This window comes from Natator depressus, chromosome 1 (genome assembly GCF_965152275.1).
Source record: "Natator depressus isolate rNatDep1 chromosome 1, rNatDep2.hap1, whole genome shotgun sequence".
NCBI lineage: Eukaryota > Metazoa > Chordata > Testudines > Cheloniidae > Natator > Natator depressus.
Genome location: NC_134234.1, coordinates 232,057,971 through 232,079,519, shown reverse-complemented (window position 1 = coordinate 232,079,519; position 21,549 = coordinate 232,057,971). Strand labels below are relative to the sequence as shown.

General features: G+C 38.3%; 1 protein-coding gene across 2 annotated transcripts in view; it reads left to right on the top strand.

The window, feature by feature from the left end:
• The window catches only part of PYROXD1 (pyridine nucleotide-disulphide oxidoreductase domain 1), a 40,529-nt gene that overhangs the window by 16,220 nt on the left and 2,760 nt on the right, over nt 1–21,549 (top strand). For both annotated transcript variants that reach the window (XM_074937891.1, XM_074937902.1), the window contains exons 3-11: nt 646–765; nt 3,337–3,465; nt 4,662–4,735; nt 6,452–6,612; nt 7,554–7,654; nt 12,186–12,324; nt 16,308–16,420; nt 20,302–20,424; nt 20,690–20,827. In XM_074937891.1, coding sequence (XP_074793992.1) covers nt 646–765; nt 3,337–3,465; nt 4,662–4,735; nt 6,452–6,612; nt 7,554–7,654; nt 12,186–12,324; nt 16,308–16,420; nt 20,302–20,424; nt 20,690–20,827 — 1,098 coding nt within the window. The remainder of the gene's footprint in view (nt 1–645; nt 766–3,336; nt 3,466–4,661; nt 4,736–6,451; nt 6,613–7,553; nt 7,655–12,185; nt 12,325–16,307; nt 16,421–20,301; nt 20,425–20,689; nt 20,828–21,549) is intronic.

Here is a 21,549-nt window from a genome sequence, read left to right as displayed (position 1 = left end):
GGAAAGACCTGTTTGATTGTCTAGTCCAATGGTTCCCCAACCTTTCTTGTGGGAATAGCGTATTGCTATTCCCAGAAGACTGTGGCGGGCGCTGCACACCCTGCTGCCGAAATGCCGCCGAGAAGCGGCAGCGGCAAGAAGCATTGCTGCCGAAATGCCGCCGAGAAAGAGCAATACTTCTCGGTGGCATTTTGGTGGGCGGTTCTCCGGTGGCCGTGCTTGGCAGCAGCATTTCGGCAGCAGGGTGTCCTGCAGGCACACACAAAGGCCCTGGCGGGCGCCATGGTTCCCACAGGTACTGTGTTGGGAACCACTGGTCTAGTCAGTCCTCCAAGGGGCAAATATAGTCTCAGGTGCTTCATCTAGTGTAAATTTAAATTTTCTCAAGATAGGGATTTAGAAGTAATTTAGTAATGTACTACTGAGAGCCTTTCTCAGGAATATTTATTAACAGATTTTGTACCTAATTGCTTAATTTTAACAGCAACTTTCTGACTTGGTTGAAAGAATTTGCTGTGGGTTTGATGCTTTAAGTTTACAGACTGGGAATGAACATCTATTTTCCAATCTAAATTGAAAACTTAATAAAAGAAGAAAAACAATTAAAACATAAATGATTTCTCTCTCTCACTCTTTAAACTATAGGTCTCCAAAACACTAGAGGAGTTTGATGTTGAAGAACAGCCAAGCACTATGTTAGAAAAACGGTATCCCAACATTAAAGTTATAGAGTCTGGAGTGAAAGAGCTGAAAAGTCAGGAGCATGTAAGAGAATTTTTGTTTTGCCTAATTTTCTATGGATCCTGAAATTGAATGGGTTTAAGAAGGGATCCATTTTTCAAATGAAATATGTTATTAATATGGAATTTCTAATGATTTAAATTAATTTACCAAGATTTAGAACAGAAAAGAAATGTCATAGTTCACTTATAGTGCACTTTTAGAAGAAATGTAGACAATGGCGTAAAAAGCAATCATAGGTCATAATTCATTAGAAAAATTCAGTGGTTAGGATGGTTAGATCAAGACTCCTGATTCCTCTAATATATTGCATGGATCTTTAGAGCAGCGTAACAAAGAGGCTGATCATGAAGCCAGATATAGTAGAACTAAGATTCCTGAAAAATTCTTAAACCATTAATCGGCACTCTCTCTGTGAACTGTAACTTGGTTTGTTGCCAAAGAGAAACCAAAAATAGTATTGACTTTATAAATTTATAATAAATACCCACTTTTAATTCTCAGGAGAACAAAATAAATAAACCCCTACACTTTTTTCTCCTTTCTACAGTAAAAATATAGTACACACAGTCTCTCTAATCCTTGTTCAGTGTCTTACTTACAGAGTAAAGTTGGAAGGCTTTGTTTTTCACCTCAGTATTATTTGTTTACCCACACTGGAGTCAAGTCTGTGTTTTTGCTTTTATTATATGTAACTGGTATACCAGTAATTAATTCACTGTACTTAGGGTAAGGTAGTATACTCGTATTCTATATCTGTTAGGCTGATGTATGTTCTCAGGTATAATACATTGTTAAGACTGTTGTGTGTGCGGTTTATTAATATGTTGTGGGTTTTGTTTTAGGGATGTCCCCTGGGATGGCCATTGTGACATTTTGGGGATCACTCAGGCCAGTAATGGGTTCGGTAACCCCTGCCCTGTAACCTTGGTTGGCCTTAGTGATATGTTGCTATAGCTCAGAACCCTGACACCAGTAGCCAGACCACACGCATAAAGGTCTCACCGTCGCTTTCACCAGCCTAGTTACTCCTTATAGGGTGACCCCAACAGCCCTTCTGGTCCTGAGTCTCCCCAAATCCATCCTTCCTGAGTTCTTAACTATCAGATTGTTGGACTTTGCACAGTGTCAAAGACAGGGATCTATCTGTGAATGCTGGATCCCCCTGCTTGGGTTAGGGAGCACTGTGAGAAACTGTTTAAAAGCAATAGGTAACTTTTATTAGAAAAAGGAGTTTATCTAATATGGAAGTGCAAAGCCAGAAGTTGTATCTTTGTTTATTTTCTGTGTAACGTGTATGTGTTTGCTTTTCCTTACTATTTCATCTTTGAATCTATGATTTTTCTATTTTTACAAGAACCAGTTCTCTGGTGTGCAAATTGTTTGGAGTGTATATGCTAAAATGAACTGATAATGGGGGGACGGGGGCTGTTTTTGCACCTTCAGGGGTGATGAACTAGAGGGAAAATATCTGAGTGTCTGGTAGTTAAGAACTTGGGGTGGGCGGATTTGTGGAAACTGAGAATTGGAAGGGCTGATAGAGTCACCCTGCAAGGAGTAATGAGGCAGATGGAAGCCAGGGTGAGACTTTTATGCTTGTGGGCTGGCTATTAGTGTCAGGGCTCTGAGCCCAAATAGTTTAACATTTAGGCACTCAAGATTACAAGGCAGGTGGTGACGGATCCTTTTATGGTCTGGGTAATCCCCCAAAAGTCACAGCCATATTGCATGTGTACATCATCTTTCATCTCAAAGGATCCCAACGCTCTCTACAAGATGTACAGAACCATTGTAATATAGCCGTCTTTGAGGTGGAGAACAGCAAATAAGATCACAAAATGTTGCATTTTAAATGTTCTATGCTGCAGCTTGTTGTGGCTTCTTCCAGAACCTGACAATGTTGCTCTTTTAGAATTTGATCCAGTGCCTGTTGAAGTCAGTGGTACCCTTTCCATTGACTTTAATGAACTTTGGGTCAGACATTTGGTTGACCAGATGTGGCAGTATGTAGAGTTGCATCCATGGCACTTATATTCTTTGAAAGACCTGGGGAAAAAAACATTATTTTGAACACAGACCCGCAAAAGCAACTATTTATACCTCAGGCTCCCCCAACAGAATTCTGTGTACATACATGTAAATTAATCACAGCCTTCCATTCTATAAAATACAGAAGTAATCTCCAATATAAAAAATAGCACTTGGACAAGGAAAGCAGTGTAGGTTTTGCCATGATATACAAGCTAGTAAAAAAACAGTCCACTGCGCAAAACAAACTCTTCCCTCAACAGCATAACAAAATACAGCGTGCCACCAAGAGGCAAGCTTTATATTTTGTCTTGTAATCTTATTGAGTTTACTATATGCAGTTTCCATTTTACTGATTTAGGAACTCACATAGCACTGTCGTGAGCGTAATATAAACTGCTAGATATTTAATCAGTTAGAGAGAGAGAGAGAGGACTTAGTTTTTTTTACTTTTTCCCATAGCCAGTTACAGATTTTGATACCAGCAAAATACTGTGATTTTAAGGTGTACCCTGGGTTTTCTTAGTTGACCTATATAGATGGTTTTCCTTTTTAATCTTTTAACAGAAAATTTTCACAGAAGATGGCAAACAGTATATATATGAAAAACTTTGTCTATGTGCAGGAGCAAAACCTAAGTTAATTTTTGAAGAAAACCCATATGTATTAGGAATCCGGGATACTGACAGTGCTCAGGTAACATATTTTCATGGTTCATAAACATGTTAACGTTTTGCATCCTAACCACGCACATGTGGTTAGTCACAGTGTAGCGTAAAAATTATTGTGGAATGAAATGGATAAACAAGATGTTATTCTAATATCAGAAATAAATAATAGAAACCATTGTTATACATTTTTAGAAGCAAAGTAGCAGCTCTGAAATGCCATTTAAAAATTTATTTATCTTATTTAAAAAATAAGATCTTTATTTTCAAAAACAACTCATGAATGGATAGAGAGGGTTCCCATCATGAGAACCTTCAGAATAAGCAAAATAGTAGTTTATTTTGTGCTGGTGACAGGTGCCAGATTGAAAATAGGGAGCAAGCTTCCCCATATTTTCTTGCTTACTACAGTATAGGTATGGCTACACCATACATTTTTTTAGCCAGATTGTCATGACTCTTGGTCACCGCTGATCTGGACCAGATTTAAATAAACAGTTTAAAATGTAGTGGCTTTCTGTGCCATGAGCTATTCAGTGCGAGTGAATGCAGATTTTTGTTTAAAATATAGTGTCCCAAGTGGGGATGATATGTTACAAAATACTGTCTTGTATTTTTTGTTTTCTGAATAGCAGCATCTCTTGTTCATTATAAGTTATGTAATTCAAGGACTTAAATTAAATTTTCTTTTTCAAAATCTTTTCCAGGCAAACAAAACAGTCTGTGGCAAATCTAAGAACCTTACTGTTAAATCAATGTTATAAATGCAAAACAGTCTCCTTATCCTGGTCCATTTTGACTTTTTACAAGATATTGAGAGAAATAAAATTGGACTCAAACAAACAGAACATGATTTCAATGTTGGCTTTTAAATACATTATAAAATATGGGAAGAAATGTGCTTTAGTGGTTAGGACAAGGGAGAGACTCCTGGATTCTGTTACAAGCTCTGCCATTTAGTCTTAACTAAATCACTTACCTTTCCCCTCCTCAGTTTATTTATCTATAAAAGCAATATAGTAAAGGCACACTGTGGCATCCTAACAGAGGTATAGTGTCTTAATTAACTTCAATAAAATGCCTCACATAATTAGATGTATATCATTCATAATCATTAATGTAATAATTATTAAAATTATACATTTGAGAATGAGAAATATTAAATTATGTAAATCAAGTTTGAGTGACAAAAATACTGTAAGCTGTCCTTTTTTCTCAATATAGGTCTTTCAGAATCATTTGGCTAAAGCTAAAAGAATAGCAGTTGTGGGAAATGGTGGCATTGCACTCGAGTTAGTGTAAGTAAATTATTTTCTTAAGTTATTGAGAAATGTGTGCAAATAAAGACTAGAACAACTGGGCTATCCAAGTGTGTGTTATCTTAGGATTTTTTTAAAAAAGCTTTGTAATAAAGTTGTAATTTATTGTTTGTTTATATTTAGTAAGGGTATTGATAAAAGGAAATACTTTCACACAACATATAATTGGACTGTGGAATTCATTATCACAGAAAATCATTGAGGCCAAAAATTCAGCAAGATTCAAAAAGGGATTGGACATTTATATGGATAACAACATCCGGAGTTAAACTAATGTAAAAATAATTGAAAGGGATGTTAAAGCTTGTGCTTTAGGGTTTAAGCTATTCTCTAACTACTAGAGATTAGAATAAGACCTAATGTGGGAGTATGGAGCAGATCTGCCTACTGTGTGGTTCTTACACCTTCCTCTGAAGTCCTTTTAATACCAGGATTGGTGTTGGAATGAGGATAATGCGCTGGAGGGATTCTTGCCCCCTACTCTGAATTGAGGCTAAAGTGGTGGGGGATGCTGCAGGGATCACCAAATTGGAGGGTCCAGGATAGTCTTGCTTATGGTTTTTCTCTCATCAGGCAAAGACTTTCTTTAGGCACTGTAGTGGATGTGACCGGGTTGGGGGGGGTCTTGTCATGATGCTCTAGGGTCTTGGATCCATTAGTGACGTTTAGTACTGTATACGTATATGTAGATTTGCCTCATAAAAAGGGGGATAACATGTAATCTCCATAACCAGTACTAAAGGACATGAAAATAGGATGCACAGAACTTCTTCTTTCACCAGGGAGGCATTAACTTTGTTTCCAGGTTTAGGAATGAAAGCCCCTGCCCTTCTTTAATCTAGATCAGAGTTTCTCAAACTGGGGTCTGCGGACTCCAATCCAGGGGATCCGCGGGTCCCGCTGCTCAACTCCTCCCCCTCCCTCCCTCCCTCCCTCATAGTCAGGCTCCCTACCTGCCCTTGTTCTGTGCAGCTCCTGGAAGTTGCCGCCAGGTCCCTGTTGACCTGAGGCACAGGGGCAGCCAGGGAGGCTCTGTGCGCTGCCCCCGCCTGAGTGCCAGCTCCACAGCTTCCATTGGCCAGGAACCGTGACCAATGGCAGCTGTGGGGATGGCGTCTGCAGGTCTGAGGGCAACGCACAGAGCCTTACTGGCCACGCATCCGCCTAGGGGCCATAGGAACCTGGTGGCTGCTTCCTGGGAGCCACAGTAAACGCTGCCGGGACCCCGCACCCTTCCCCCCCCCTCCCCCACCTCTGCCTCAGCCCAGAGTCCCCTCCTGGACCCAAACTCCCTCTCGGAGTCCCCACCCCTCAGCCCAGAGTCTCCTCCCGCACTCCAAACCCTTTATCCCTGGCCCCGGCCCCACCCCCACCCCAAGGCCTGCACCCCCAGCCAGAGCTCTCACCCCCTTTCCGCATCCCAACTCCCTGCCACGGCCTGGTGAAAGCGAGTGAGGGTGGGGGAGAGCAAGCAACAGAGGAAGGGGGGATGGAGCGAGTGGAGGGCAGGGGCTTGGAGAAGAGGTGAGGCCTCGGTGAAGGGGCAGGGCAAAGGGGGTCCCCAAAAATTTTTAAATCGAAATGGGGGGCCTCCAGTTGCTAAAGTTTGAGAACCGCTGATCTAGATCACTCATAAACAAAGATTTCCTCTGTGGCAACCCATAATTTTATCCATTGTTGAAATGTGCTTTCCAGGTATGAAGTTGAAGGATGTGAAGTAATTTGGGCCATCAAAGACAAAGCCGTTGGGAATACTTTCTTTGATGCGGGAGCAGCTGAATTCCTTATTCCAAAGCTAACTGCTGAGAAATTAGAGACTGCAATTGCATGTAAAAGAACCAAATATACGACAGACGGTACTGTGCAAACAGTAAAATACACTCCTTGCTTTAGTATACTAGCATATTAGTTGGCACTTGAATTTAAAGCAACATCCAAATCATACGTAAACCTGAGATCAGCTGAATTAGCAATGTTCAGAAAAGCTTCACTGTTCAAAATAGCATTCCCTCTTTACAAAAACAAACATAAAAAGGATTTTAATTATCATACTGCTAAAATGTTTGTGTAATATTGTTCTCTAAAGATTATTTAATTTATATACTGGTATGTAGGCATGTATCTCTGTCTCTGTCTGATGATGTTGTATATTATACAATTGCCCAAGTGCTGCAGGAAGTGATACTGGTAATTGCAAGCACTCTACCCTCTTAGTCAGTACTGAACTAATGCCCCTGCAGAGTGCTAGGAGATGCTACTGCTCGATACAATTTCTTTTGGATAAGGCACAAAACTAAGATTTCTAGCTGATTGTGGTCATTAAAGATCTCATTACGCTAGATGCTTTTTAAAATTCCCCCATCTGTTTTAATTTAGATATTAATATTTTTTCTGTGTTACAATGAGGGGCTGCAGTTCTCTATTCACATGAGTAGCCCCATTGATTCATGTGAGTAAGGGTCTGCTGAAACAGCTCCTTTAATCTGTTGTACTGTTGCTGTGTGCTTTCACACCACAGTTACTTTTTACTCTATATCTGGTTGCATGTGAGCGGTGGCTAAGGGGTGAAAGGTGTTCTTAAGAATATCAAACAATAAGATTACAATCCTGAAGTATGTGTTCTAGAAGTGGTGAAGTGTTTTGACTCCAGCACATTGTTATCCTCCTTTCCCACCACAAGGTCACACTACTCTCTTAGTTCAGAATCCTTTGGAGTTGTGAGGATTGTATAATAGTGTATAAGGTCTTTGTATTGTGTATATGTTGAGTCTGATATTCTCCACATCCTTGACTTCAGGAAGCGAGAAGGAAGAAGGAAGTGTGGCAGCAGCTGACAAACTTGGCAGTGCCTTAGGCCCTGATTGGCATGAGGGCCTACATCTTAAAGGAACTAAAGAGGTAAGGCTGACATCATCCTAACTATATTTGTTTAGATGATAGTTTAAGTATGTGGGAATGCACTGGCAGTACAGTGCCACACAGTGTTTCTAGGAATAAAACCAGAATGCACATGAACTGATTCTCCTCCTACACCAAATTTACGTTTGTAAATCCAGTAACTTCAGTAGAGTTCCTTCTGACTTTCATTGATGTGAGGAGAATTGGATCTACTGCTGTGCTTTTGCTCCTTTATCTTCAGATATAAGCTCAAATGTTTGTTTCCACATTTCTGTGGGATTGGGCCTGATTGTAGTTTTAATAAAGAGCAACAAAAGCTATTTGCATACTCTCTAACTTCAGCTGCTTCAAATAAAGTTTAATCTCAGAGAGAGAGGATAATGAAACTCACCCAAAGGTACAGTACACAACAGTCACTTATCACTACAGGTATTGATGTTTCTTTTTCTAATGAAATAATATGAATAAATTTTTAAAACCCCTAGAAGTAGGGTTGTGAGGACCTTTTTTTATTTGTTTTTTTCAAACAAAAATCAACTGAGTGGGCATTTCTATGTTTTTATCAGATTTTCATTTTTTGAACTTTTTGGTCACTCTGAAGTATTTATTTGAATATAACATATATTTGAAAGATTTTTATATGAGAAATATTAGTCTCAAATTTCAATTTTGAATTACATTTTTAACTATTCTAGAACATTAAAAAGAAAGGAATGGGCATATCAAAGTTGTTGTGGTGCCTCTCAAAATAATCCTAGAATCGTAGGACTGGAAGGGACCTCAAGAGGTCTTCTAGTCCACTCCCCTGCACCCAAGGCAGGACTAAGTATTATCTAGACTATCCCTGACAGGTGTTTGTCTAACCTGCTCTTAAAAATCTCCAATGATGGAGATTCCACAACCTCCCTAGGCAATTTATTCCAGTGCTTAACCACCCTGCCAGTTCGGAAGTTTTTCCTAATGTCCAACCTAAATTGCCGTTGCTGCAGTTTAAGGCCATTGGTTCTTGTCCTGTCCTCAGAGGTTAATGAGAACAAATTTCCTTATAACAACTTTTTATGTACTTGACAACTGTTACCATGTCCCCCTCTCAGTCATCTTTTCTCCAGACTAAACAGACCTAGTTTTTTCAATCTTCATTCATAAGTCATGTTTTCTAGACCTTTAGTCATTTTTTGTTGCTTTTCTCTGGACTTTTTCCAGTTTGTCCACATCTTTCCTGAAATGTGGTGCCCAGAACTGGACATGATAGTCAAGTTGAGGCCTAATCAGTATGGAGAAGAGCGGAAGAACTACTTCTTGTGTCTTGCTTACAACACTCCTGCTAATACATCCCAGAATTATGTTTGCTATTTTCTCAATAAGTGTTTCACTGTTGACTCATATTTAGCTTGTGATACACTATGATCCCCAGATCCCTTCCCACAGTACTCCTTCTTAGACAGTCATTTTCCATTTTGTATGCGTGCAACTGTTTGTTCCTTCCTAAGTGGAGTACTTTGCATTTGTCTTTATTGAATTTTATCCTGTTTACTTCAGACCATTTCTCTAGTTTGTCCAGCTCATTTTGAATTTTAATCCTACCCTCCAAAACAGTTGAAACCCCTCCCAGCTTGGTATCAGCCGCAAACGTCATAAATTTACTCTATGCCATTATCTAAATCGCTGATGAAGATATTGAACAGAACAGGACTCAGAACAGATCCCTATAGGACTCCATTTGATATGCCCTTCCAGCTTGATGATGAACCACTGATAATTACTCTCTCTCTGGGAACAGTTTTCCAACCAGTTATGCACCCACCTTATAGTAGCTCCATGTAGGTTGTATTTCCCTAGTTTGTTTATGAGAGGGTCATGCAAGACAGTATCAAAAGCCTTACTAAAGTCAAGAATACCACATCTACTGCTTCTCCTCATCCACAAGGCTTGTACCTTGTCAAAGAAAGCTATTAGCTTGGTTTGACATGATTTGTTCTTTACAAATTCATGATGACTGTAAATTACCACCTTATTATCATCTAGATATTTGCAAATTGATTGCTTAATATTTGCACCACTGTCTTTTCGGGTACTGAAGTTTAGCTGTCTGGTCTAGAATTCCACAGGTTGTTCTTATTCCCTTTTTTTATAAATTGGCACTATATTTGCCCTTTTCCAGTCCTCTGGAATCTCATTCGCCTTCCATGACTTTTCAAAGATAATCGCTAATGGCTCAGATATCTCCTCAGTCAGCTCCTTGAGTATTCTAGGATGTATTTCATCAGACCCTGGTGACTTGAAGACATCTAATGTGTCTAAGTAATTTTTAACTTGTTCTTTCGCTATTTAGTCTCTGATCCTGTCTCATTTTCACTGGCGTTCAATGTTAGATGTCCAGTTGCTACTAAACTTTTTGGTGAAAACTGAAACAAGAAATCATTTAGTATGTATCTGCCATTTCCACAGTTTTTGTTATTGTTTTTCCCCCCTCATTGAGTAAACGGCCTTTCCTGTCCTTGGTCTTCCTCTTGCTTGTAATGCAGGGATTCTCAACCTTTTTCCTTCTGAGCGCCCCCACCCAATATGCTATGTTGTGCCACTGAAACTGTTTTTCAGTAGATTAATAGCCAGGGCTAGTGTTAGGGGTAGCAAGCAGATCAGTTCCCAGGACCTCATGCCACAGGGTGCCCCTCGAAGCTAAGTTGCTCAGGCTTTGGCTTCAGTCCAGAGCAGTGGGGCTCAGGATTCGGCTTTCTGCCCTGGGCCCCAGGGAGTCTAACGCTGGCCCTGCTCTCTGGTTTATTTTGGCGGACCTGCTCGTGGCCCCCTAGGGGTCCCCGGAGCCCTGGTTGAGAAGTGCTGTTCTAATATATTTGTAAAATGTTTTCTTGTTATCATTTGTGTCTCTAGGTAGTTTAATCTTGTTTTGTGCCTAGGTCTTTCTTAATTATTGTCCTACATGCTAGTGTTTGGTTTATATTCATCCTTTGTAATTTGACCTAGTTTCCACTTTTTGTAGGATTCTTTTTTTGAGTTTCAGATTATTGAAGATCTCCTGGTTAAGCCAGGGTGGTCTCTTGTCATACTTCCTATCTTTCCTGCGCAGTGGGATAGTTTGCTCTTGTGCCCTTAATAATGTCTTTTTGAAAAACTGCCAACTAACTTGAACTGTTTTTCCCCTTAGACTTGCTTCCCATGGGATCTTACCTACCAACTCCCTGAGTTTGCTAACGTCTGCCTTCTTGAAATCCATTATCTATAATGTGCTGTTTTCCCTCTTACCGTTCCTTAGAATCATGAATTCTATCATTTCATGATCACTTTCATCCAAGCTCCCTTCCACTTTCAAATTCTCAACCAGTTCCTCCCTATTTGTCAAAATCAAATCTAGAACAGCCTCTTCCCTAGTAACTTTCTCCATCTTCTGAAATAAAAAATTGTCTCCAATACATTCGAATAAACTGTTGGCTAATCCATACCCTGCTGTCTTATTTTCCCAACAGATGTCTCGGTAGTTGAAGGCCCCCATGACCACCAAGTCCTGTGCTTTGGATGATTTTGTTAGTTGTTTATAAAAAGCCTCATCCACCTCTTCTTCCTGGTTAGGTGGTCTGTAGTAGACCCCTACCATGACATCACCCTTGGTTTTTTAGCCCTTTTATCCTTATCTAGATACTTTTAACAAGTCTGTCTCTCCTATTTCCATCTCAATCTCAGTCCAAATGTATACACTTTTGATATATAAGGCAACACTTCCTCTGCTTTGATACCACTGTTGTCAACAAAATGTAGCTGTGATTTGTTGAAATTTGTACTGAGCATGAGGAAGATTATGATCAAAACATAACATGCAGGGAGGCACTAAACTTACAAAAGCAATTGAAGGAAGTTTCAGAGACTTGACAGATTGGAGAGTGGTGATAGTACTGGTGCAGTCTGTGGACATTTGGTTTGCTGTAATCAATTTCAAAGAATGAGAATTGCGCAAGGATTGAATCATAAAATGATTCAGAAAAACTATGGCACCTCTGCATGACTAACATGACTGATCCCAAATGTTAGTCATAGCTTGAGCTCAGAACTGGAATAAGTTGAAATGTGGCGGATGAAACATAAGAGAGAAGGAAGGAACTCAACAAATCCAAATCTATGTATGTTGTCATAAGAGGTAGTCACAGTTCATTTAATCAAAATGGTGAAAAATCGTGGAATTGAAATCCTGAAAGAGAGGATAGTTGAATTCAGATTTATCAATTTTTTAAAAATCTGCACTCTTCTCTAGACAACTCAGTGTCAGTTGAGCATGTCTTTAGCACATTAAGATTGTTTTAATTAAAACTCTGACAGAGGAGGTGATGAGAAAGCAGGTAAGTACTGATAATGAAGGGCAGTAACAAAAGGGACTCAACTAATGTGTCAGATTTCAACATTTGGGACATTCGTTTTCATCTTACTAATATTTAATTCAGGGGAAAGTTTTCTATCCTGTATGATCGTATTGTTGTTGCTAATTGTTGTATATCTTGTAACTGTCAGTTTTCTTATTTAGTTTTCTCACAAAGTTCACATTGAAACCCTGTGTGAAATAAAGAAAATATACCTTCAGCAAGAATTCAAGCAGCTGCAGAAGACCTCTTTGTCTTTTCCTAAAGATAATTCAGATAACCAGAATGCACACCTGGAGGAAGGTCAGTATCACAGAAGAAACAATATACAGATACTGATTTGAAACCCTCCTTGAGGGTGCAAGCATAGCAGAATTACAATATATTTGTATTATTTGTTTCAAAGCAAATAAAATAGGTGGGGGCAGATCATCTGTTTCCGTAAGTTAGCATAGCTCCATTAAGTCAGTGAAGCTATGAAAACTTATACCAGCTGAGGATCTAACCTATGGGCTCCAAACCAACAAATAAAGTTGCCCAGACTTAAGCCCGCTGGAATCACCAGGACACTGTGCTAATAATGGGGATAGTCCGATAAAGGCACATACCTCTTACCACAGTAAAAATAGGGGGGGAAAAGTTCTTTTGTTATCTTTATTTGAATGCCTGTGAGAATATGAAAGGGATAATCCTGAGATGGTAGGGGAATTGACTAAGACCACCTTGTTTCCAGCTTCAACTTTTGATCCTATACAGACGATTCCTATTAGAATTTTATAAGAATGTAAGAATAGTCATACTAAATCAAACCAATGGTCCATCTAGCCCAGCATCCTATCTTCTGACAGTGGTTAGATGCTTCAGAGGGAGTGAACAGAACAGGGCAATTAGGGAGTGATCCATCCTGACATCCAGTCCCAGCTTCTGGTAATCAGTGGTTTAGGGACACCCAGAGCATGGGGTTGCGTCCCTGACCATTTTGGCTAATAGCTATTGATGGACCTATCCTCCATGAATTTACCTAATTATTTTTTAATCCAATTATACTTTTGGCCTTCACAACATCCCCTGGCAATGGGTACAACAGATTGAGGGTGTCTGATGTGTGAAGAAATACTTGCTTACGTTTCTTTTAAAACTACTACCTATTAATTTCATTGGGAGACCCCTGGTTCTTGTGTTATGCAAAGGAGTAAATAACACTTCCTTTTTCACTTTCTCCACACCAGTCATGATTTCATAGACCTCTATCATATCCCCCCTTAGCCTTCTCTTTTCTGAGCTGAACAGTCCCAGTCTTTTTAATATATCCTTCTGTGGAAGCTGTTTCATACATTTTCAATCATTTTTGTTGCCCTTCTCTGTACCTTTTCTAATTGTACTATATCTTTTTTGAGATGGAGTGACCAGAACTGTACGCAGTATTCAGTATGTGGGCATACCATAGATTTATATAGTAGCATTATGATATTTGCTGCCTTACTATCTGCCCCTTTCCTAATGGTTCTTAACATTCTGTTAACCTTTTTTGACTGTTGTGGCACATTAAGTGGATGTTTTCAGAGAGTTATCCATGATGACTGCAAGAGCTCTTTCTTGAGGGTAATAGCTAAGTTAAAACCCACCATTTTGTATATATAATTGGGATTGTGTTTTCCAATGTGCATTACTTTGCACTTATCGACTTTGAATTACATCTGCCATTTTGTTTCCCAGTCACCCAGTTTTGTGAGATTGCTTCATAACTCTTCACAGTCAGCTTTGGACTTAATTATCTTGAGTAATTTTGTATCATCAGCAAACGTTGCTACCACACTGTTTACCCCGCTTTCTATATCATTTATGAATATGTTGAACAGCACAGGTTTCAATACAGATCCCTTTGGGGACCCTGCTATTTACCACTTTCCAATATGAAAAATGATCAGTTGTTCCTACCCTTTGTTTCCTATCTTTCAACCAGTTACTGATCCACGAGAGCACCTTCTCTTTTATCCCATGAATGCTTAGTTTGCTTAACAGGCTTTGGTGTCAGATTTGGTCAAAAGCTTTCTGAAGGTCCAAGAACACCATATCAGTTGGATTACCCTTGTCCACATTTCTTGACACCCTCAAAGAATTCTAATAGATTGATGAGGCATGATTTCCTTTAGCCATATTGACTCTTCCCCAACATGTTAATCTATGTGTCTGATAATTCTGTTCTTTGCTATAGTTTCAAACAATTTGTCTGGCATTCCATTAACTATCCTCCACTTATCTGGTACAGAGGCTGATTTAAGCTGTAGGTGACAGTTAGTAGTTCTGGAATTTCACGTTTGAGTTCCTTCAGAACTCTTGGGTGAATACCATCTAGTCCTGACTTGTTACTGTTTAATTTATCAATTTGTTCCAAAATCTCCTCTGTTGAAACCTCAGTCTGGGACAGTTCCTCAGATTTGTCACCTAAAAAGAATGGCTCAGATGTGAGACTCTCCCTCATATCCTCTGCAGTGAAGACCAATACAAAGAATTAATTTAGCTTCTCTGCAATTGCCTTGTCTTCCTTGATCGTCTAGTGAGCCCACTGATTGTTTTGATATACTTTTAAAAAATTGCTATTAATTTTTGTGTCCTTTGCAAGTTGCTCTTCAAATTATTTTTTGGGCCCCTAATTATACTTTGTACACTTTACTTGCCAGAGTTTATGCTCCTTTCTGTTTTCCTCAGTAAGATTTGACTTCAGTTTATAAAGGATGCCTTTTTGCCTCTAACCATCTCTTTTACTGTGTTTAGCCATGGTAGCATTTTTTTCCCCTCCTTTTTTTTTTTTTTTAAATTTGACATTTATTTTGAGCCTCTATTACGGTATTTTTAAATCGTTTCAGTTCAGCTTGCAGGTCTTTCGCTCTTGTGACTGTTCCTTCTAATTTCCATTCAATTAACTTCCTCATTTTTGGGTAGTTCCCCCCTGTGAAGTTAAATGCTATTGTGGTGGATTTCTTTGGTATTTTCCCCTCTAGAAGGATGTTAAATTTAATTACATTATGGTTGTTAACAACAAGTGGTTCAGCTATATTCACCTTTTGGACCAGTGCTCCTCTTAGGACCGAGTCAAGTATTGCGTCTTCCCTTGTGGGTTCTAGGACTAGCTGCTCCAAGAAACAGTCATTAATGGTGTCTAAAAATGTTATCTCTGTACCCTGTCCTGAGGTGACATGTTCCCAGTCAATCTGGGGAGAGTTGAAATCCTCCATTATTGGGTTTTCTGTTCTTGTAGCCCCTCTAATCTCCCTGAGCATTTCACAGTGACTGTCACCATACTGGTCAGGTGGTCAGTCTTATATTCCTAGTGCGAAACTCTTACTATTCAAGCATGGAATTTCTATCCATAGAGATTCTATGGTACAGTTTGATTCATTTAAGATTTTTACTATATTTGACTCTATGCTTTCTTTCACATTTAGTGCCCTTCCTGCACCAGCACAATCTACTCTGTTGTTCTTATATATTTTGTATCCTGATATTACCATGTCCCGTTGATTACCATTGTTCCTCCAAATTTTTGTGATGCCTTTTATATCAATATCCTCATTTAATATGAGGCACTTAAGTTCACCCATCTTAGTATTTAGACCTCTAGCATTTGTATACAAGCACTTATAAAATTTTTCAGTATTTAGTTGTCTGCTTTCATATGATGTAATTAGATGGGATTCTTTTCCATTTGACTGTTTCTCTTCAGTTCCTACCTGCACTTTATCATCTTCTATCCTCTCCTTTTTACTAGGATATAGAGTATTCCCTTTAATAAATGCTCCGTAAGGGATATCTCTGTCCGAACCTTGCACTCCTCTACACCTGCTGGTCTCTTAAAATGTTAGTGCATTAATTCAGTAAAGCATTTTCTGGGTATTACATGTATAGATTTAATAATACTTAGCATTTATATAAGACTTTATATCTTCATAGTACATTACAAACATAATATAATCCACAGAATACCCCAGTGTGGTGGGAGCAGTGGTGAGTAGTAGTATTTCTATTTTACAAATGGGGAAACTGAGGCAGGGTAACTCCAAAAAGGAGTTAATGTCAGAACGAGGATTTGATCTTTGGTGTCTAGGCTCCTAGGCCTATGATTAAAATAAGAAAAGTGGTGGGCAAATTGTGAGAATTATTTTTGCCTCGAATAATAATAAGGTAGGTTGTTTGCAACTAATTCTTATTCCGTGTGTATTTCATGTCTTATTAAAATAATAACATGCATTGGTTGTGTTCTCAGGTTAGAATTTTCACTTTTTCAGAGCTGTGGCCTGTATATATGGAATTAACCAATGGGAAGATATATGGCTGTGATTTCATTGTCAGTGCAACTGGAGTTGTGCCAAATGTTAAGCCATTTCTTGATGGTAATAATGTAAGGGTCATTATTAAATATAACTACTGACTTTCTTCTTTTTAAATTAAAGTTGCTTTTACCTTCAAAACAAAAGAAAATATACTTTGGTAGCTATTTTATGTTACATTTCCTAAGATAAAATGTTGAAAGGTAAGGATTTTGCATGTTGCAAACAAATTTAAAATGAGGTAAATGCTATGAAATTGACTACACTAGAAATTCCTAATATAGTAAAAGATGAATTTCTGTAGAGTTATGGGCTCTTATAATTAGACCAAATCAATATCAAAGCTGGTATTAAAATTTGAGAATTTCTAGGTCACAGTCGCATGTTGAGACCATGAGATCATCATGCTGCTTCCCATACTTATATCTATGTTAAGAGTGTTTTGTTTTTTCGTACTTTACGGTATTGGTAAAACACCAGTCCCTGAGGAAAACATACAGCTGATGTTACAAAAACATCTTTGTTTCTTACCTAGTGTTCGGTATTGAGGTATGAAATGTAAATTGTGAATTACTGCTACATGTTGACTCGCTTGTGAAGTCACTCATGCTCCTTTGTTACATCCCTATGGGATATCAATAAATTAAAAAAAAAAAAAAAAGAACCCTTGCAAAGATATGCCATGTACTAAAAACAACACTTCATGCTCCTTTGGGGTTCTATGCTATCTGTAACACCAAGGAATTAATGTATGCTGATGTGTTACAATGGAGTGTAATCTGGCTGACTTCCACTTCAGGAGATCTTAAGTTAAAATAAGTTTAGAATCACAGAAGTACCAGTGACCGTCTTATCAATGCTACATATGGATTTTGGAGTTAGCTCACTTTAAAAGAAAAATATGTGCAGATCACTTGTAAATCACAGCACTGATCTCCATTTTAAACTGTGTTCTAATAGTTTTTATGTGAATATGAACAGCACATATTAACGTGCTCTCTGTGGGACTACAATTTAAAACTACTGTGAAAATTAAGTTAATATTGAATATGCCCAGCTGCTTATTAAACAGCTATTCAAACACAGCACATTACATCTGTAGTCTATACTGATTGCCTGTTTGGATTGAATTTGAGGTGTTGGATTTTGACCTATAGGTATAAATCCCTAAATAATATGGAGCCTTTCTCTGTGAGAAACTGCCATTGGGTGATTTTGGGAAAAGGGACAAGATGTCTGCTGATGATCAAGCAAAAGGAGGTAGCAGGGAAGTAGAAAGAGGAGAGCATGAGGAAGGCTGGAACAAGACTACATAAGGCTTTTAAAAAGCATAGTCAACAATTTGAACTGGATTCTGAAATGAATGCAGAGCCACAGAAGTAGTTTGAGGATGGGGGTGGTGTAAAAATGTGGGAAGCAGCATGCTGAACATGTTTGATCTTGTGAAGCCGCAGAAAAGGGAGCTGCCGTAGCCAATAGCATCAGGTTTTGATATTGGGCCAGATTAAATTAATTTAGTTGGTAAATTTACAGAAGGGATTAATTTAGTCCATTATATCCAAATGGGATGCTGCTGTACATAAACTAAATAAACTAAATGAGATTGCAGCAGAATAGTGTGGACGTATTCAGGAATGAAGGCTGCCTTACAGTACAGGGTAGGGAAAGAATAAGCAGCCTCTAAAAGAAGTCACACCACATGTTTTAACTAATTTATTTTTGCCATTTTGAGTGTCTCTTTATGTTTGAATGATAAAATTGAGTGGTATTGAGAAATTACATTTACCTCTTGAATATAATATGGAGAAGTGTTTTATTAGCTCAGCCAAAGATGTTTAACCAGGACATACATAGTTGGAAAAGCTGCTTTAATGTGGCCTGCCTCCGGGAACCTATTTTATTCAACTAAACTGAATGCGTTTTCTGTTTTAACAAGACAGTTTCAATTATACAAGCTGCTTTGTGATGATGGTTTCTTCTCCTGACAATTATAAGGAGTCATATTAGAAGCAGGGCTAAAGGTCACAAATCTGACTAGTTGGCTGTCAGTTAATCGCATGAACTCGTGGTTAACTCAGAAAAATTAATCACGATTAAAAAATTTAATCACAATTAATCGCACTTATAACAGAATACCAATTGAAATGTATTAAATATTTGTGGATGTTTTTCTACATTTTCAATATTGATTTCAGTTACAACACAGAATACAGAGTTACACATTGCTCACTTTATATTATTTTGGTTACAAGTATTTGCACTGTAAAAATGATAAAAGAAATAGTATTTTTAAATGACCTCATACAGGTACTGAAGTGCAATCTCTTTATCGTGAAAGTTTAACTTACAAATGCAGATTTTTTAGGTTACATAACTGCACTCAAAAACAAAACAGTGTAAAACTTTAGCATCTACAAGTCCATTCAGTCCTACTCCTTATTCTGCCAATCGCAGACAAACCAGTTTGTTTACATTGATGGGAGATATTGCTGCCTGGTTCTTATTTCCAATGTCACCTGAAAGTGAGAACAGGCATTTGCATGGCACTTTTGTAACCGGCGTTGCAAGGTATTTACCTGCCATATATGCTAAACATTCATATGGCCCTTCATGCTTCGACCACCATTCCAGAAGACATGCTTCCATGCTGATGATGCTCGTTAAAAAAATAATACATCAATTAAATTTGTGACTGTACTTCGGGGGGGGGGGGGGGAGAATCGTATGTCTCCTGCTCTGTTTTACCCACATTCTGCATATATTTCATGTTATAGCAGTCTCAGATGATGACCCAGCACATGTTCATTTTAAGAACACTTTCACAGCAGATTTGACAAAATGCAAAGAAGGTACCAATGTGAGATTTCTAAAAATAGCTACAGAACTCGACCCAAGATTTAAGAATATGAAGTGCTGTCCAAAATTTGAGAGGGACGAGGTGTGGAGCATGCTTTTAGAAGTCTTAAAAGAGCAACACTCGGATGCGGAAACTACAGAACCCAAACCACCAAAAAAGAAAATCGGCGTTCTGCTGGTGACATCTGACTCAGACGATGAAAATGAACATGCGTCAGTCCACACTGCTTTGGATCGTTATCAAGCAGAACCCATCAGCATGGAAGCATGTCCTCTGGAATGGTGCATGAAGGGACATATGAATCTTTAGCACATCTGGCACATAAATATCTTGCAACGCCAGCTACAACTGTGCAATGCGAACGCCTGTTCTCATTTTCAGGTGACATTGTAAGCAAGAAGCGGGCAGCATTATCTCCTGCAAATTGTAACCAATCTTGTTTGTGTGAGTAATTGGCTGATCAAGAAATAGGACTGAGTGGACTTGTAGGTACTAACGTTTTACATTTGTTTTATTTTTGAGTGCAGTTTTTTTACATAATTCTACATTTGTAAGTTCAACTTTCATGATAAAGAGATTGCATTACAGTACTTGTATGAGGTGAATTGAAAAATACATTTTTTTGTTTTTTACAATGCAAATATTTGTAATCAAAAATAAATATAAAGTGAGCACTGTACACTTTGTATTCTGTGTTGTAATTGAAATTAATATATTTGAAAATGTAAACATCCAAAAATATTTCAAATGGTATTCTATTGTTTAACAGCGCTATTAATTACACGATTAATCGTGATTAATTTTTTTTAATCGCTTGACAGCCCTACTAATAACCTTAGCCTGTATTGCCCAATAGTAGCCAGGGAACTGCCCTGTTGGATAAGAGACGTCAGTGTGGTTTTAAAATTGCACGTTTTGGTTGAATGGAGTTGCTTAATGTGGCAGAGACGTGAAATGATGGACAGCTTTAAGACACATACTGTGTAAATGAGATGGGCACTTAACCAGGATGAATTTAAATCTCCTGGGGCATTCCAATCAAATGGCTTTTGATAAGTAGTTTTTTCGTCAGTACTGATCCATACAAATACTTAGTTTGCTCTAGGTGAAGATGGCGGTCTGAAAGTGGATAAACAGATGCACTCTTCAGTAGCAGATATCTATGCAGCAGGGGATATCTGCACTGCATCGTGGGAACCTAGTCCAGTGTGGCAGCAGGTGAATAAATTTATATGCGCTCTAATCCAAAAGCTAAATAGCACAGTATTTTTGTACATCTAATGTATGTACATATGAGGCTAATTCAAGTAGTAAATCTCAATAGAGTGTGACGATTCTACCTGATATCAACGCACCTATAGTTTGTTTCTGAGGACCAAGTCACTCCTCATCTCTAGATGGGTGGGGCTACTGAGTATATACAATATGTGAACTGATATGTTCATTACACATAGCATGTCTATTAACCTTGTGTTTTTTTTAGATGAGGCTTTGGACCCAAGCTAGGCAGATGGGATGGTATGCAGCAAAGTGCATAGTAGCAGATTCTTTAGGGGAATCTATTGACATGGACTTCAGTTTTGAACTCTTTGCTCATGTTACAAAATTTTTCAATTATAAGGTAAGTAAACTAATTCTGACACAGTTAGTTTAAAAGCACTGATTAGTTGGTATTGGCATCTGTTGATTTGATCAAACCATCATGCCACTCAAACGATTTTAGTTGGCTAATATTGACAAAGACACTGATTGTATACTGTGTATATAACATTCTGTTAATGTTTCATTCATTGTTTTTGTATTGATGCTAACCTTGAAGGCTAAACACTAGAACTGAATAGAGGGCCTACAAACACAACTCAGCTTATGTCAGTGAACTTATCCTCCATCTTTGACACACATTTCTAGCTATATCCTTATGGTGCATTCTGTGGTTATATTCACTGCACACTCAACATGGTGGTTGGTTCATTAAATGCTTTGCATCTCAATGGATGATTATGCCTAACCCCAACTCTTGAAATCAGTTGTGTTCCAATGGCAACTTTTTAAAGTAGATTGTCACTATGTGTCAAAACGATAGTCTTTGTGTTGTGGAAAAATATCCATGGAGATGAGATTTAGATCACCAAACTTGTTCAATCTGAGATCGAAAAGAGATGCAAATTCAGTTTTCCAAAGGTGATTAAATATATCTTATTTTGTCATCTGGTTCATAATCCTCCATTTTGTAACTTCTGTGAAATCATTCTACTATAAAATATACACACTGCAGTTCCCACTGTGGTCAAATCTTAAAGTGCTTTTTAAAGGTAAGTAAGTTATTGCTCTTACGGAGAAGGA